The following is a 16,140-nucleotide window of genomic DNA, read 5'->3' as shown; positions in this document are numbered from 1 at the left end:
CATTCGAAAGACTTGAACAGAATGAGCGCAGTATCTTTTCACGCAGGAACAAGTCTAAACGACACTGACAAGCACTATCCATGATGCACAGTTTATTTTCCGCCCGAAAAAGATATTGCGCTCTTTCTATGCAACATGAAAACTTTTTGAAGTTATCAGCACACCACCCATCCTTCTCTCAGCCAATGAAGCCATCGACCAGCCCGATTTCATTAGCGGCAGAAAGTAGAAGTTATAAAGTTCGATAACATATATTGACCCGTTGAGAGCTCAAGATTCAGATTTATTTCTTCATATAGTTCACTGCTTGAGCTCATTTTTATGAGAAGTCGTATTATGCGCTGGCGTCAAACTTGTACCTGTTGGCGTGAGGACTTTGATGTCGGCTCCAGGTACTTCTCCGTCAAAGAGATCGCTGTTGTCTCGATTCAGTACGTCCTTGGCAGTGTTGTCCTTCTCGTCACTACCTACAAACGGCCCGTTGCGAGTAAAAATTAGGAATGAACTAAAACCAGGAATATGGACATAGAGGCAAATAAAATCATATCTTCGAACAAAGGATGTAAGGTGTGGCGTATATAAAGTAAATTTCTTTATGACTAGTGTCCGGGATTTCGTGCTGTGAGTGCGTAAAACAAATATTCGGTTTAATGTAGTTGTATCTTTAAGTGTTCTTATATAAAGTGCAAGTTTAAAAGCCAAAGGTACATGGAAATCAAACTCGCTCAACGTTACACAAAGGTGGCAAAAATGACTTTTCGGAGCAACCCTCCACTTCCCGACCTAAACGGGCTTCAGGAGGAGGCACGACAAGCGCCGTCAGCGCTTTTTTTTCCTTCTTCTTTTCATCTTTGTATCTGATACTTAGGAAGCTGTCCAACATAGAGAGAAGATACCGTGATCTATAGCCAGCATGACCTGTTTATTAACGGAGAGGCCGCGTGTTTTGGGTACTGTTTAAGAGCAAAACAGCGATCAAGAAGAGTGATGATTCGGTCATTGGCGCTCGATAGCCAAGATGCGTGCTTTACGTTCAACCCGTTTCATCGACAGCTAGCATTGCTCAACAATATAAAATGTGCCTATGCTTTTTATTAAAATTCACGTCAACCATCCATCCGACACTGATCCGACCAATGAGTGTAATGGCCTTGCGCAAGGGAGTAAGTAGAAAATCTCAGAGAGAGTGTTCTACATCGTAAACTGTACGAAATCCTTGGCTCACGATGATGATCACTGTCTCTGGTTTAAGGAGTTCGCATGGGTTGAAAACGAAGAAACAGGAGCAAAAAACAGGTGTGGAGAAGCAGCCGAACTACTTTTTTCAATAAAATCTAGTTAAAATCTCATGCGCACTGCTTCAACCAAAGATAGTCATCATCAGCCTAAATCGATCCAACGGCTTGCTTTCTTATGGGTAATGAAATTGAAGTTTTCGACATGTTCACTCCACCATAACACTGCAGGTGTTAGTGAAGCACCAGAATCACTTGATGCTTTGTGTAGCACATGGCCCACACGGCTTCGGACGTGTGATGGCATCTACGCATGACGAGCTGGTGAATCATCACATTGTCAACCCGCACCCTCATGTTCTAGACCAGAATCTTTCGACAGCCGAAGTCAGCAATACTGCATTTTCTGGGTAACGTGCTGCTCTGGTGGGTCTATTTTGTGGGGGCAGAGGCGATCCCTTACCCATACAAGCCTCGCATACTGGTTTGCAAGATTTGTCGATCAGCTGAAAACCAAGCCAATGTGTGCCCCGAACACCAACGTGTGCTCCAAGAGTGGGACGTCTGATCCTACTCCTTTAGACGAATGTGCACTGAAATGCGCCATATGCAATGAGGAGCACGCCACAGTAGACAAATCGTGCAAAAAAAACTGTAAAATGTGGCTCCCTTTATAATAAGAGTAGACATTCCTCGAAGACAGAGTGGACCTACGTAAAGAAAGAATTCTCGCAACTTGAGCAACACCAGCAGAAACCTCATCGATGGTTTAGCTCAGACTGAGAGGAAGCGGCACTCCAGAAGCGGCAGACATCGACATTCAGCTCCAGATCACAATCACGTTCGGAAAGAGATCAAAGACACCGCAAGAACTAAACACTAGCCAGCCTGCGGAGACCCCCGGAAAACCAATATTGAAGATAACACCGAATATCAGCATGGAAACAAGCTCCACTCATGCCCGGAAAAAAGAAGCAGCAGCAGCCGCGGGCCTTATTACTGAGGACGTACCGAAACACTAACAAAACAAGGTGAGCTGGGCGAGTAAAGTGTCCCCTAATGTTCCGGTATTACAGACGGGTCATCTCGTGAATGGAAAGCAGTTGAGATAATGCAAATAAAAATTAAATAACCCAGCGTCGGTAGGCAACCTCCCGTTGGCAATAAAGAGGAGCGAGAGTATATAGCCGACAAGGCGAAACGTGCAGAAATGAGCGGGAAACGATATGTCAACACTCATTGATTGCTCCACCAGAAAGCAGTAAACTAGTAAAGCAAGTGCAGACGCAGCTTCAAGCGAACAGGGAAAACATAGCAACTTTGCATAAACTAGCTGATTTTTTGGCAGAAATGAAAACTTTTTGGACAAAAAGTGAAAATTCAAAAGCAGTACGTAAACAATGCTTTGAGAGGTTTGCAGAGGGCACTAAGCAAACGCCTCCTCACCACCCCAGATAGTGACAAACCATTAAAAGCGGGCCGCGACCACGTGGACAAGATCATGCAGGATGGCTGAAAATAATATGAAAAGTGCAGAAAATTTAGAGATATGGCAGTGGAACTGTCGCACTTTTCCCAAGCACGCCGCAGCACATTAAAATTACTTGAACACGCTACCAATTCAGCCAGACGTTATATGCCTGCCGGATGTTGGGCCCAAGATGGTGAAACTGAAGGGATATTATTGTTTAGAAGATCCAAATTATCCCCACGTAGCCTAGCTAGTTAGAAAAAAGTGTTGCAGCAAATGAGGAACACACCGAAAGCTTGAAGATAAATCTTCAGATAATCGTGCTCCTGCCTCTGAAGAAAGGCAAAGCAAAAACCGTGATATAAATATACACAGCCCTCTCAAATACAAACATGACGACTTTGGTGAATTGCTTACAGATGATATCGGCATTGCAGAAGCTTGAGATTGACTTGTGGTATTGGGCGACTTTAACGCACCCAGCACCACATGGTGTTATTCGAGAGATTCCCTAAAGGAAACCAGTCTCGAACACGCTGTATCCAAACTAGGACTGAGCCTAATTACTCTACCCACCACACTATGAGGCTAGGTAACAGCGTAAGTCATGACACGTTCCCAGATCTGACATTCATTCGTAATGAATAACACTAACTGGACAAACCTGGGAGAGAATCTCGACAGCGGCTACATAATCAGCGTTTCCCTCTCAATTCCAAAACTACGCAGAGTCATAGGAGATGCGGTGATTACTGACTGGGAAAAGTACCCACGACGCAATCCTCCACCCGACTGTGTGCCGAAAGCGATTGGGCAATGGTCAGAGTACATAATCTCGGTTCACAAACAAACATTTAAACGCATCGCGAGAACAGCAGAGATTACAGCAGTTGATCGGCGCCTGCTCCACCCGTTGGAGTGCAAGCGCCGTCTGCTAAAAGGTAAAAAATTCAGCGACTCAACCAGAACCTTCTCCACAGAATCACTGCTGTAAGAGATGATTCAAATCAATAGGCTAAGAAAATTGCACCTGATGCATGAATCTAGTTCTGCAGTTCACTACAGGACACTCTAAGCAATGCGAAAACTTCTGCCACCGTAAGGAACACGCTTGACCTAGAAAAATCAATATAGTTCACGAGCGAAGCCTTAAATGATTAATGCATGAGTATATGTGTACGGATGAGGAGTTAATACAAGCACTTAAGGACAGATTTATAGGAGAGCATACTGATAGTTGCGGCATTCAAATGCAGTACATTGGTGAGAGAAACGAGAGATTCGACGCCCCAATTACCAAAAAAGAGGTCGCTGTGGCTGCTCAAGCAGCCAAGAGAAATTCGTTCCCTGGCGCAGATCAAATCACAGACGCAATCATGAGGAACCTCAGTGATAAGGTTACAGATGGACCGACAAACAATTTTAATGTCAACTATTGCATCAGTGGAAAAAGACTCGACTCATGGAAAGTAGTCAAAATTATTACAATGTCAAAATCCGGGAAGAAGCCATGCCTGCAGGCACTCAGACCCGTTTCTTTGACGTCATGCATGAAAAAGCTTTTTGATAGAGTTATTCACAACTGGCTCTAAAAATTTATAGCAAGACAACGGCCTTTTTGCAGGTACTATGCTGGGTTTCCGCAATGGCGTCTCCACTTTAGACGCGTTCCTTTTATTACAAGAGGAAAATATTAGCTCTATACTTATAGAAGGACAACATTTAATAATATCCCTTTATTTAAATGGAGCAATCGACCATATTTCACATAACGCCACCCTAACAGAATTAAATAACCATTGATGTGGTACAAACCATTACGATTACATGAAGGCTTTTCTCACAGAAAGTTGGGATTCAGTGGGCATAACGCAAGCCATGTCGAACGATGTTGAGATGTCAAACGAAGGTACCCCTTAAAACGCCATTCTCTTTCCCCTGCTCTTTATTATCACCATGTTAGGACTCACGCGAGGTCTGGATGAAGTGCCGAGATTAGGCTACACTATATAAGTGGATGTTATTGCTACGGGGATTACGAACACATGAAAGACAAAAACGAGTGTATTTTCAATTTTCACAGGTAAGTGTGACACCCCAGGGCAGCCACATTTCGCGCTTTGAGTCCGCTTCTTCTTCATCGAGTCATCTACGACGGTGGAGCCATGCCTACTGCCTCGTAACATCACCCCCGGTGGACGAAGCGCCGTCACGGTGCCGCTAAGTCAATCAGGACTGTCAGTTTAGCAGCGTTTTAGTCGCGACACATGAACAACATCAGTAGGGGGTGTGGCAGAAGATGAAAGTGGTTGAACGAGAGTGATGAGGTAGTCGACGTCAATGACCTTGCGGATAACTTTGTAGGACCCTGTGTATCGTGGGAGTAGCTTCTCGCACAAGCCTTCACGTCGATGTGGCGTCTAAAGTAGGATGAGAGACTCAGCAGGGCAGTCAACGTCACAGTGCCAGTCATCGTAGCGGTCTTTTAGTGAGGCCCGAGAAGCAGTGAGTTAGTGTGCGCAATTTGGCGAGTGACGCGGGCTCGAGATGCATTGTCGTGAACATACACTGTTGGTTCGGTAGTATCGGAAGAAAGGAGTGTGTCGAATGGCAACGCAGGGTTGCGGCCATACAGAAGAAAGAACGGAGAATAACAGCCGGTGGCATGCTTTCACAAATTGTATGCAAACATAACGTAGGGAAGCGTTTCATCCCAGTCACGGTGGTCAGGAGAGACGTATATGGACAACATGTTTGTAAGTGTTCGTTGAGGCACTCCGTGAGACCATTGGTCTGGGGTTGGTAAATAGTGGTAACGTGATGTTTGGTAGAGCAGCTACGGAGGATTTCGTCGACAACTTTTGCGAGGAAGCAGTGGCCATGATCCGTCAGAAGGTGGTGCGGTGCCCCACGCTGCAGAATGACGTCATTAGGTGGAAAGTCTGCCACGTCTGTAGCGCAGCTACTTGTCAAGGCACGAGTTGTAGCGTATCTGGTCACATAGTCAGTTGCGCCAGCAATCCATTCATTGCCTGAAACGGACGTCGGGAAAGGTCTGAGCAAGTCGAGGCTGACGCGGAAGAAGGGTTCTGGGGAAACGTCGATAGGTCTGAGCAGGCCAGCTGTACGAAGAGCACGACGTTTGCGACGCTGGCAGCGCTGGCAAGCAGCTACATAGCGGCGCACAAATTTATACAGGCCAGGTCAAAAGAAGCAAAGCCGCACGCGGTGATAGGTGTGTGAAAAATCCAGGTGCCCTGCCGTCGGAGCGTCATGCAGGTGTTGAAGAAGGGTGGCACGGAGGTTTCGGGGAATAAGTAACAAAAATTGCGGGCCATCAGACTTCATGTTGCGGCGATACAGAAGTTTGTTGCGGAGGACATATTGACGGATCGCAGTTGTTGTAAACACTCAACACACAATGTTCGTCCCTAATAGTTGTAGGTTTAAATAAATCCACGTGAAACAATCTGGGTTTGCTCTCACACCAGCTTTTCCAACGGTGCTTCCGACGCTTATTCCATATACGTGCCTTCTAACGCATTGCCTTCAGTAAACTTGCACTCTTGATGATGAGGTTTCGTTGGCAGAAACATGGTTTCTTCTGCGAGCTTCTGGTGTAGCATACCTTGAGAAGTTTTGTCTTTGAATTTCTTGCAAAAGCATGACACCACGACATTGCTTGAGACTTCGTGAACAAGACTGCCACTGAAAAAGCAAAGGCCACACGGCCGTGCTACATACGAAGAGTCCACGCCAGCCCGCACATCTTTCGAAATCCCTGGCCCCATGGTCTTCACGCGAGGCTGGCAAAAATTCAATAAGTCCGCGATCTTATATTCCACTCTGGCCTTGGCTAGAATAATCTGGGGTTCATAAAGCTCTTCTTCGCCCGTCCCAGTTTCCAAGCGATCTATATGAACGGCGTCTTCTACTTCCTTGTCAATTTTCTTGGAAGTTTGTAATGTTCAATCAAAATTCGATGAATATGTCGTAACACACTTAGTGACGGACTCTTCACGTGTATTTGACGTTCAATGTTGGCGATGGCTTCCGTGGCGGCCTTGCGCACTTCATTCCGCCTTGCAAACAGGGCCTCCATTATCCAGTCCAGTGTCGGAAACGTGAGAGATCACTGGCCGCTCACGTCACTTGGTGAAGTCGCAGTCAACTAGGTGTCCGTCACATACGCTTCACAGCACGAAGTCTCAAGCAATGTCGTAGTGTCATGCTTTTTGATCTGGTTCTCGGGAATGGTTTGGCTTCACACACCAGCTTCAGCCAACGGCGGCTTCACAAAAGTCCTCGAAATTCGAGAAGGCGCTCTGTCTTACCTCCGAAGGTCCTTCCTCCCGGGTTTCAGGCCAGCAAAATGTTGAGAAAAGGACGAGCTGCCGAGCCCATGGTGAAGCCCACCCGATTGGCCTCTTCTTTATTCCGAATGCCAGTCTAATTCCTTATTGATGATAGTGTCGCTCCTCGTCCTCTACACAATTTGCAACAAGCACGTTCTTCAGGCGGCGACGAAGTCAGGCACTCATTCTAGAAATATGCGCCCCGGTGTCAATAAGTGCAGAAACAGCCAAGCCGTCAACGTCGACGTTGATCGAATTTCGTCGTGTCGGCAGTACAAGGAGGGGATTTGAGGTCGGTATGGAGGATACAGCGTCACCTCTAAGAGGTGCACCGTTTAGTTTCCCTGATCGTAATTGAGTGGAGAGGTCGGGCGTTGTCCTAGAGCAAAAGGGGACGACGGGCGACGTCCAGGCGGTGAACGGCACTGGTGACGTCCAGGCGATTGTATGCGGCTGTGCTGCATATCACGAGCATCTAAAGCGTAAAAATCGAAGGATGGAAGGCGGTGGTAGTTGTCAGGGATCGGTGCAGGAGGCTGGTAAAGGCGGTGGCTGTTGGCGCGGCGAGCAGTGTTATACTGGGTTCGGGACGAGGACCAATGGCTGCGGCAATACCGTGCGACGTGGCCTATGTGGCGGCAGTTAAAGCAGATCGCCAGATAATCCACAGTTCGCCATTTGGTCGGATTGGAAGAGCGTAGATAGGACCATTCTTGGGGCGAAGACCTGGGGCGACGTGGCGACCTTGAACGGAAGCCATTTGGTCGAGACTGAGCAACGTTGCAGACATCGAAGCCCAAACTGCTGAGTTCTTTCCGCACAATCAACTCCACCACGCAAACCTGAGGTACTTGCCAATCGACGTGGTCGTTGGTGGGAAGAGCAGGTGTAATTGCTATGATTTCCCGCTGGACAATTCGCGTAATTTCAGACACCGGTGAAGACTTCCGACGAGAGGTCAGTCCATCTTCGCAGAAGGACGTCGCAGCGGTGTTCGGCAGGCGATTGAATGATCTATAAATACGCCTGCTTTTGGCCAGCTCAACACGCTGTCATTCCTGAATAATTTCCTAGACGCTCAAACAGTTCTGGCACATTAGCAGGTTGAACGCATCGTCCACTATTACTTTGAGGACGTGGCCAACCTTATCAGGCTCCGACATGTCACTGTCGACTTCATGACATAGGGCCAACCCTCCTGTATATACGAGATATATGGCTCGGTGGGCGTCTGAGCACGTATTGATAACTCCTCCTTTGCAGCCACGTTTCGACCGATGGGCTCCCCAAATAAGTCGCGAAGCTTCTCCTTGAAGGTGTCCCGACTGCCGATCTCCTCCTTGTGGTTCTCGTACCAGCCTTTGGCCGTGCCTTTCAGGTAAAACAGCACGTTGGTCAGCATAAGCGTCGTGTCATACCGGTTGGGCGTACTGGTAAGTTTGTACTCGGCTATCCAGTCGTCGACATCAACTTTGTTGGTACCGCAGAACGTTCCTAGATGCCTCGGATGCGTCAGCACATACGTGGGTGGGTGTGAGGCCGGTAGAGGCGTTGCCGTTAATGGCGCAGGCGTTGACAAGGCCGATGAAGAGGTGTCCGTGGGATCAGACCTTTGTTCCATCACGGAAGCTCCGATTTGACGACTACTGCGGAGCTCCGTTGTATGGCGCGTCGTTACCCAGCATGTCCATCAATTCGTTACGGTGATTACGAACACACGGAAGAGAAAAACGAGCGCATTTACAATAATTACAGGTAGGTGTGACACCCAAGGGCTGCCAGCGTTTCGCTCTTTGAGTCCGCTTCTTCTTCGTCGATTCGTCTACGACGACGGTGCCATGCCCACTGCCTCCTAACAATATCACCATATGAGCAACGCGTAGATTTCTGATGAGCAAAGAGCAGACACTTCAAGAGGCTGCAACAGCAGTTGAAAAATTTGCCAAGGCCAGCGGACTCAGCTGTGCTCCATGCAAATCTGAAATTATCAGGGTGCATAGAAAAAGTTACAAAAGTGATGGAAACATCGACATACACTTTGAAGCTGTCAAAGTACGTGAGGTAACCATTGCACGTATTCCGGGTTACTGGGTTCAGAGTAATAGACGAGCGAAGCATGCAATATACATAATAAAATGATTGATATGTGGGGTTTAACAACATACATATTAAAATCAGCCACGAAACAAGCTTCAAGAATGACTCAGAGAATAACACACCACAAACAGGGAATGAAGAAAAGAGACAATCAAATAAGTAAAGGCACTCGTACTGTGTAAGGCTAAGTATAGTGTATACCTTTCCACGCGTTCAACAAATCTGGAGAAGAAACTGTCGGCTCTATCACCAGGCGGGCCTCCAAAGTAGACCTAGGGCTACCGGTAAGCACACTAACCCAACAGATACCGAACTCGGCTTATATAACACATACTCAGAGCTAAAGACAGTGGTACTGACTACGCAGAAAAGTTGTCTCCGTCAAACGGAAGAAAGGGGAGAAATACTCGCTAGGGTGCGATTCTCACCATACTCCCAGAACATAGGCGATGTTCCCATAAAAATCCCAAATCCCGTCCACAGCTAGGTCTCGATCTCACCACTGCCTAAGAACATGGACTTACAAACAAACAGAAAGCGGAAAAAGGAGAGAGTGCGATGGCTCCAAAAACATTAAATAACAAATCAAATGTTGGTTTGCGGACGCTTCGAGGTATAATTTTTAAGGTGATTTGCACAAGCACTTAGCAGCAATAACAGCAGGTTAACATGTTCATCGCTGTACACGTCCTCGATCGCCAATGAGGAATTTGCTATTGCCCCTGCAATAAAAGCGCAGGAACAGAGAGATAAACAGCAGATCATTATTATGTCCAACTAACAGGAAGCGTGCCATATTTAACGAGGCCGCCTTTCGATTAAACTAAGCGAATTCTTAGGCGAGAGATGGACGAACAAATGCAGGCTGATATCTGCTGCCCAGGGCACGCAGGCCTGAAGGGAAACGAAAGTGCCGACACCTTTGCTCGAGGGCTCATAAACCAAACAGAGCATTGACAGCACATCCAATCTTTCGAAACACTCCAGAAGGAAGCTGTCGAGGAGAATAACGACCCATCCAGAATGAACCCTTGAAAAACTTCTGCTAAACAGTGAGGGATGCGACAGAAATACAGCATCTCCCACAAACAAATGCAAGGGGAGGACGCGATTACCCTCCACTGATTTCAAACGGGAGTCTTTCCCAACCTTCAAAGATTACACAATAATTTTACAACGCTGTATGAGCATGCCTGTCTATGGTGTGGCGGCTCACCAACGCTCTGCCACGTTTCGAGGGGATGACTAAACCAGCCACCAAATTTAGGTACCTTTTAAGGTGAGTACAGGCTTTCCGATACTTTCGAACAATGAGTGGCACAGCTCGCCGACTCTGATACAGAGGTGCAGCTTGCACTTCTGCGTCATGTTAGGAAGGCGGCAGCAGCAAGTGGAGCCCTGGAGTTGGGGCCCCACGCATCAAGCTAATGACCCCTATTCCAATTCCTTGCGAATAAAAATTTTCCTTCTTTCCTTCCATCCGACCGACTGAACACTACTATGCTGTTCCACCCTGACACTTCTGAGTGCACTGCAACTTCAGAAGTCTCCAGATACGCGAACAATTGCCCTAAGTCAGCTCTTTTCACGACAACTGAAGCTCAAGGCTGACAGAAAACGCGCTATGACTACATTCATCACCACGCTCTTAAGGTTCCGGCTGGCTGCCTTTTTTGGTTTTGGTACGCCCTTCCCTCACGTCCCTGGCTTTTCTTCAATCTTCCAGGAAGCTACCATGATCCGTACCACGTCATTTACAACTCCTCGCCGGTGCACGACATCGTCGAGCCCCTCACACAATCGCCGAAGTTGTGTCGTTCAGGATGCGAGACCATGTACATCGACCTTCTCAGGCGCTGCTACTACCCCCTCATTCTACCTACTTCAAGAGTCACCAGAGTGGCTACTGTTCACCCCGGGGGTATCAGAATGGAGCAGAAACAGCAAAGGGCATGTGCCTGTGAAAGAGGCCGAAAATACCCACGTTCTCATTAGGCGAAAGCCTGTGCCGCTGTTGCTAGCCTTGCAGTATGTTACTACAGTGCCAGCCTTGTACAGTATAGCATACAGTTTTAACGTAGGTCGGAGATCGACGAACATTTTTTCTTCATTAGGACCTCTTGCTCATTACATCTATACACCTCGTCACAACCCATTTGGTTTTTCTTCGCGGAGGGGAAGAAGGAGAGGATGTCCAGCCAGCTCTGAAGTTTCTTACCCTATACCGGGAGCCTCCAGCTCCTCTTACCAATGCGCTGTATCCTGCATGGCTTTCGAAGGCCGTTTAAATACACGCTAGCATGGTACCGGCCCGCTGTTACTAAATATATTTCCGGATATCATTAAAACCTTGGTATATAGAAACGAGAAATGGGAACATCAGCTGGCTGTGATTCTGCTGAGCATTCACGTAGCTGGCCTACGGAACCGATCGAGAAAACTGAGCATAGACAAAAGCGGCGGGCAGGGATAGTGAAGTATGAGATAAACCTTAATAAATACCAGCTTTCGAGCAAACTAGACAGTCAACCGTTAAAGAAGATACTGATGAGGTCTTAAAATGTAGGGTTGTTTTTACAAATAAAACTTAAAGCTAAATCTGCCTGATCAAAGTTATAATAATATGTAGGTTAACAACACTTCAGAACGCATTTTGATTACCATGCGGAGCGGCTATGTCTTGATGGTCGCTAAATATAAAGAACCCCCCATTGTCGAAATGAACACGGAGTTCGTCCTCATGGCGTTCATCAGAAAGACATATAAAGCTTTAGCCTAATATTCCTTTTGACCTGATACTCCAGCCTCCGTACTTCGCAAACCGTGTTGATCATCGCGATAAGGTAGGAATCGCATCATGTCACACTAAGTGTTTCTTTCAGTCATTTATTCCCCACACATCTCAAGAATTGAACCACCTTCTCTCTAATGTCACGACCGTCACTGATTTCACACTTGCTGACAAAACATTAGCTAAGATAACCAAGAAAATGTGATACCTAAGCTTATTGCTTCTGCTTTTTTATATTTTGAAAGTAACTATTTTTGTACATTCTGCAGAAATGTTGGTATTATCTAAGTATTTTATTGTATTGTTTTATTTGTATTTATCGCACTGTTTTATTAGTATATTTTATGTATTTATCCACTCCCCTCTTCAACGCCTTTTTTGCCCTGACGGTATTATAAATCAAATGAAATGAAAATAAAAAGCTGAACACGCCCTACTTTATTTATACAACCTCCCTTTGGCAGACGCATGTTGTTCAGGCGCGAGTTGAGCAATACCAAAGTTCCGTTAACTCACTCGAAGCCAGGAAGACGACTACCAAGACAGCCATGGTGACCATGAGAACAAGGACTGTCGCCAGCAGGAATGTAGCCAAACAGCCCCCCATGTTATCTCTGTGGTTAAAAGAGAAATACCACAATGAAAATCATCAAATGTGAAGAAAGAGATGCCACTATTTTATCACAATAATACGTTAGACACACACCCAAAGCACTCCTCAACCGATTGACAATCCTAATGCAAAGAAGTGTCTATTGCGGCAGTGTGCCAAACAAAGGTGTCGGGTATATGTTGGTATCCAAAATCGATAAGGTCACGCTAAGACCACCAAATGTTAAGCAATTTTTGTGCCTTGTTGAAGGGGTATCAAACACAACATACTATAGAGGAACGTCAATAAAGAAATTCTGCCAAATCTCATGTGTTGCATGAATCAATTTCATGTGAAACAGTCAGCGAATGGCTGCTAACACCTTGTTATTTTTAAAGACGATAGTCTTTCTTGAGACATTCGACGAAAAAAATTCAATCTGTCTGTCTGCACAAATGTCTGTTGGTCCACCTTTAACGATACTTTAAACGACACCAAAAGATACTCCGAACGGCCGACCACATACACAGCACCCACCAATATTGCTCAAGAATCAGCGTTCATATTTGTGCGATCGTCAATTAAAAAGCAATTGTTGCTTTTTACAACACGTTATTATTCTGTATCTTGTATCTGTATTCTGTATCTTTTACTACAAAATTCATACAAAAGTAAATCTAAGGGCCGTAGCTTATATCACGCTGCATAGACCAAGCAACGCTTGCACGAAAAGGCAAGTGTTTCAAACGCTTTGCTTAGACGACACAGTTGAGGCACCTATCCGTCGCATTGCGTTTAACACCATATCACCTTCAAGATGTGAAAAATTGAAAAAGTTTTCAAGGCGTGAAAAAATTTCAGGATAATTTCCACTACCCCACCCATTTTGCCCTGGCTATGCCACTGGCGCATGGTCGTATTGTGGCCATGACCATCGTGGCTATGCCAGAGATATACAGCGTGGCATAGCTACCTTTCGCGACCAGCTGCAGACTTCTTGAGTTCGGCAAAACGTAAAAGCAGAAGCGCGCACTTATGCACACGTACGCACATGTATATCTAAGGCCCACAAGTCACTGTGACGTAATGAGTAAATTGCCGAATTGTTTGACTGTAACGCAGCGCTAACTGTGCCCAGGAAAACAACGGGAAAGACTAAGGAAAGGGTGAGGAGGACCACTAGTAGCTAAGCTAACTAGCGGTCTTTCTTGCATCAGTCTCTACGCCCGGCACGCATCCCTTCGCATGTCCTGAATGTCCTTGAAGACAGATTAGCACGCTGCACAGATTCCTCTATTATTACTTTTTCAACGGCCTGTCCGTTCATAGCGTGTGCCTATTGGGCTCCGTTGCTCCTATTCCAAATAATTTGGCCTTTGTATATATGTATAGCGCGTACCTATTTTATCGACAGAATATCTAACAATGACATGTTGGGTGCTTCCTTATACCTCCTTGTCGCGGTGGTCAAGGCGTAGTGGGAGTTTTGCATTTATATTTGTGTTAGTTGTCCCACGATAGCCTACAGAGCACTCTGGAAATGATGTTTTTTCAGCTTACGGGGTGCCTGTGCTGCATGTTCTTCGCAATATTTGCTAATCTTTTTCTTCGTTTCATTCCTTCCTGTGAGAATTCTAAAGGCCGTTGGGACAAAAGAGACAAAGAGCTTAAAGTGCGTGATAAGACCCTGCACCTACACTCAATTTTGCCGGTATGTAAAAAACCCTTCAATACTGCCGGTTAATACTGACCGTCCGAGAGAGCTTCTTTGATTCGTTTTGGAACAGCCAGTGTCCACTGAGCCCAGTTATCATGATGAAAACTATAAATGTCCGTGAAAAGGAAACCGACTGTTGAAGTATTCGTGATTAGCCGAGACTTGACGGTATACTTTGAGACAATTGAATTGGCTAATTGAAGAAAAAGTCCCAGCTTTGTCGGAAACGTGATAGCAACAAAGTGAAAGGTCACGGGCAGAATGGAAAGCAGATCGAAACATGCCTTGCGTTCCTCACGCACAAATGACGCACAAAACGTACTCACAAGTACGGATGCACACAAATAAGCATGTCACTTGTTGCTTTGCTGTGTCTGCAAAGCACGCGTATTGCGCTAACGCGGACTGCTATGATTTCAGTGATCTTTGTACACCCGGTAACTACAGCATAATAGTTCCAGGTAAAAACCAAGGCCAGGCGAGGCCTACGACCTTTTCTTCCTCGCCACTGCGAGATAAGAGCACGCGAGGGAGCGTGGCTCTCCTTCTCTGTGCCGGGCAAAGTACGCGTAGAAGATTAGAGCGGGCGCCGCCTCGCAACGAGGCAATGTGCGCTCATTGCGCCATCTTGTTGGTAATGCTGAAAACACAATTCCGTTCGAGATGCTCGTGAGCAGCAGTAAGTGGTAGATTTAGGTAGCTTGCTGTTTGAACGGTGAAGGATGTGCTCCGAGGTGGCTCATTTTGCTTCTGGTCACCGACGCGTGCGGACGCAAGATGGCAGACTCGTCAAGAGCTGTAAAAGCGCCGTACGCTGGCCGTGGATTCTCGTGAAAATCACTTCCCAAAAACTCCCGTTCAATTCTGACACCACTGCCCTCAGGAGATGGACTCAGGCGCGCATTGGTTCTGCACTGCATCATCGCAGCGCATCCGTACGGGATTGATGACTTCTGAAAGCCGCTCAAGGAATAAGTCCTCTTTCAAGAGGTGAGCGGCATAGGAGCGTATCAGAAGTCACATGTCTGCCTTCTTAACATGAAAACAGATGAGACCAAGAAGACATTTCTGGACGCTGGCCTACTCTGCGTGAAAACCAGCCCTGCGTCGTCGTCGACCCAGAGAGGCTAGAGGTTCGTGTCAAGTTGCATTGGGTAGCCTTTGACGTCAACGCAGAGACTGTACGGCGTGCTTTCCGGGAGTACGGTGTAGTTAAAGAAGTCATCAGCGACAAGTGGAGAGACCAATACATCGAAGGAGTTGAGTCAACCACAAAATTCTTGCGGCTATTATTAAAGGAAGGCGTTACTACGGATCGCATACCCCACCAGATGCGTCTTGGGAGCGGCACGGCAATGGTGGTCATGCCAGGAAGAGCGCCGCTGTGCTTGCGTTGTCGGAACATTGGACACATTCGTCGCGACTGCACGGTGCCGAGGTGCGCGGGTTGTCGTGCTTTTGGGCATTAGAGGCTGGACTGTACTCGTTCCTACGCCAGTGCAGCAAGTCGAGCAACAAATGCCGACCACACTGAATTGCTGATGAATGAAGGGGAAGCAGAGAGGGCCGCGGCGTCGGAGGCAGTGGTGGAGGCGTCCCAAGGAATGGCGACCAGCGAGAGAGATGTGGAGACACCTTGGCAAGACACATATAAAAATATGGTTGTGGACACTCCAACGCAACGGCGTTCGACTCAGACGGAAACCCAACACAAGCCTGAACCAGTCATCAGCTCTGACGCTACTTTGGACATGGATACAGTCGAAACAACGCCAGTAAAGCGACGCCTGAATGAGGGAGACGTGGCGTACCCGCAGCGTTCGACCCAGGGAGATCAAGGGTAGTGGCGACTGGCTGGTTCGAAAAAGTTTCGGTGTGCTGG

General features: G+C 46.8%; 1 protein-coding gene across 1 annotated transcript in view; it reads right to left on the bottom strand.

Moving 5' to 3' along the window:
- LOC119169464 (uncharacterized) overlaps nt 1-14,808 on the bottom strand; it is a 96,538-nt gene extending 81,730 nt beyond the window's left edge. Inside the window, exons 1-3 of the mRNA XM_037420526.2 lie at nt 14,585-14,808; nt 12,466-12,563; nt 360-467 (exon numbers count right to left, since the gene is read on the bottom strand). Coding sequence (XP_037276423.2) covers nt 360-467; nt 12,466-12,563; nt 14,585-14,610 — 232 coding nt within the window. The 5' untranslated portion in view covers nt 14,611-14,808. The remainder of the gene's footprint in view (nt 1-359; nt 468-12,465; nt 12,564-14,584) is intronic.
- Between the last annotated feature and the right edge of the window lie 1,332 nt (nt 14,809-16,140).

Source organism: Rhipicephalus microplus, chromosome 2, assembly GCF_043290135.1.
Source record: "Rhipicephalus microplus isolate Deutch F79 chromosome 2, USDA_Rmic, whole genome shotgun sequence".
NCBI classification, from domain to species: Eukaryota; Metazoa; Arthropoda; class Arachnida; order Ixodida; family Ixodidae; genus Rhipicephalus; species Rhipicephalus microplus.
This window is presented reverse-complemented; position numbering and strand designations above follow the sequence as displayed.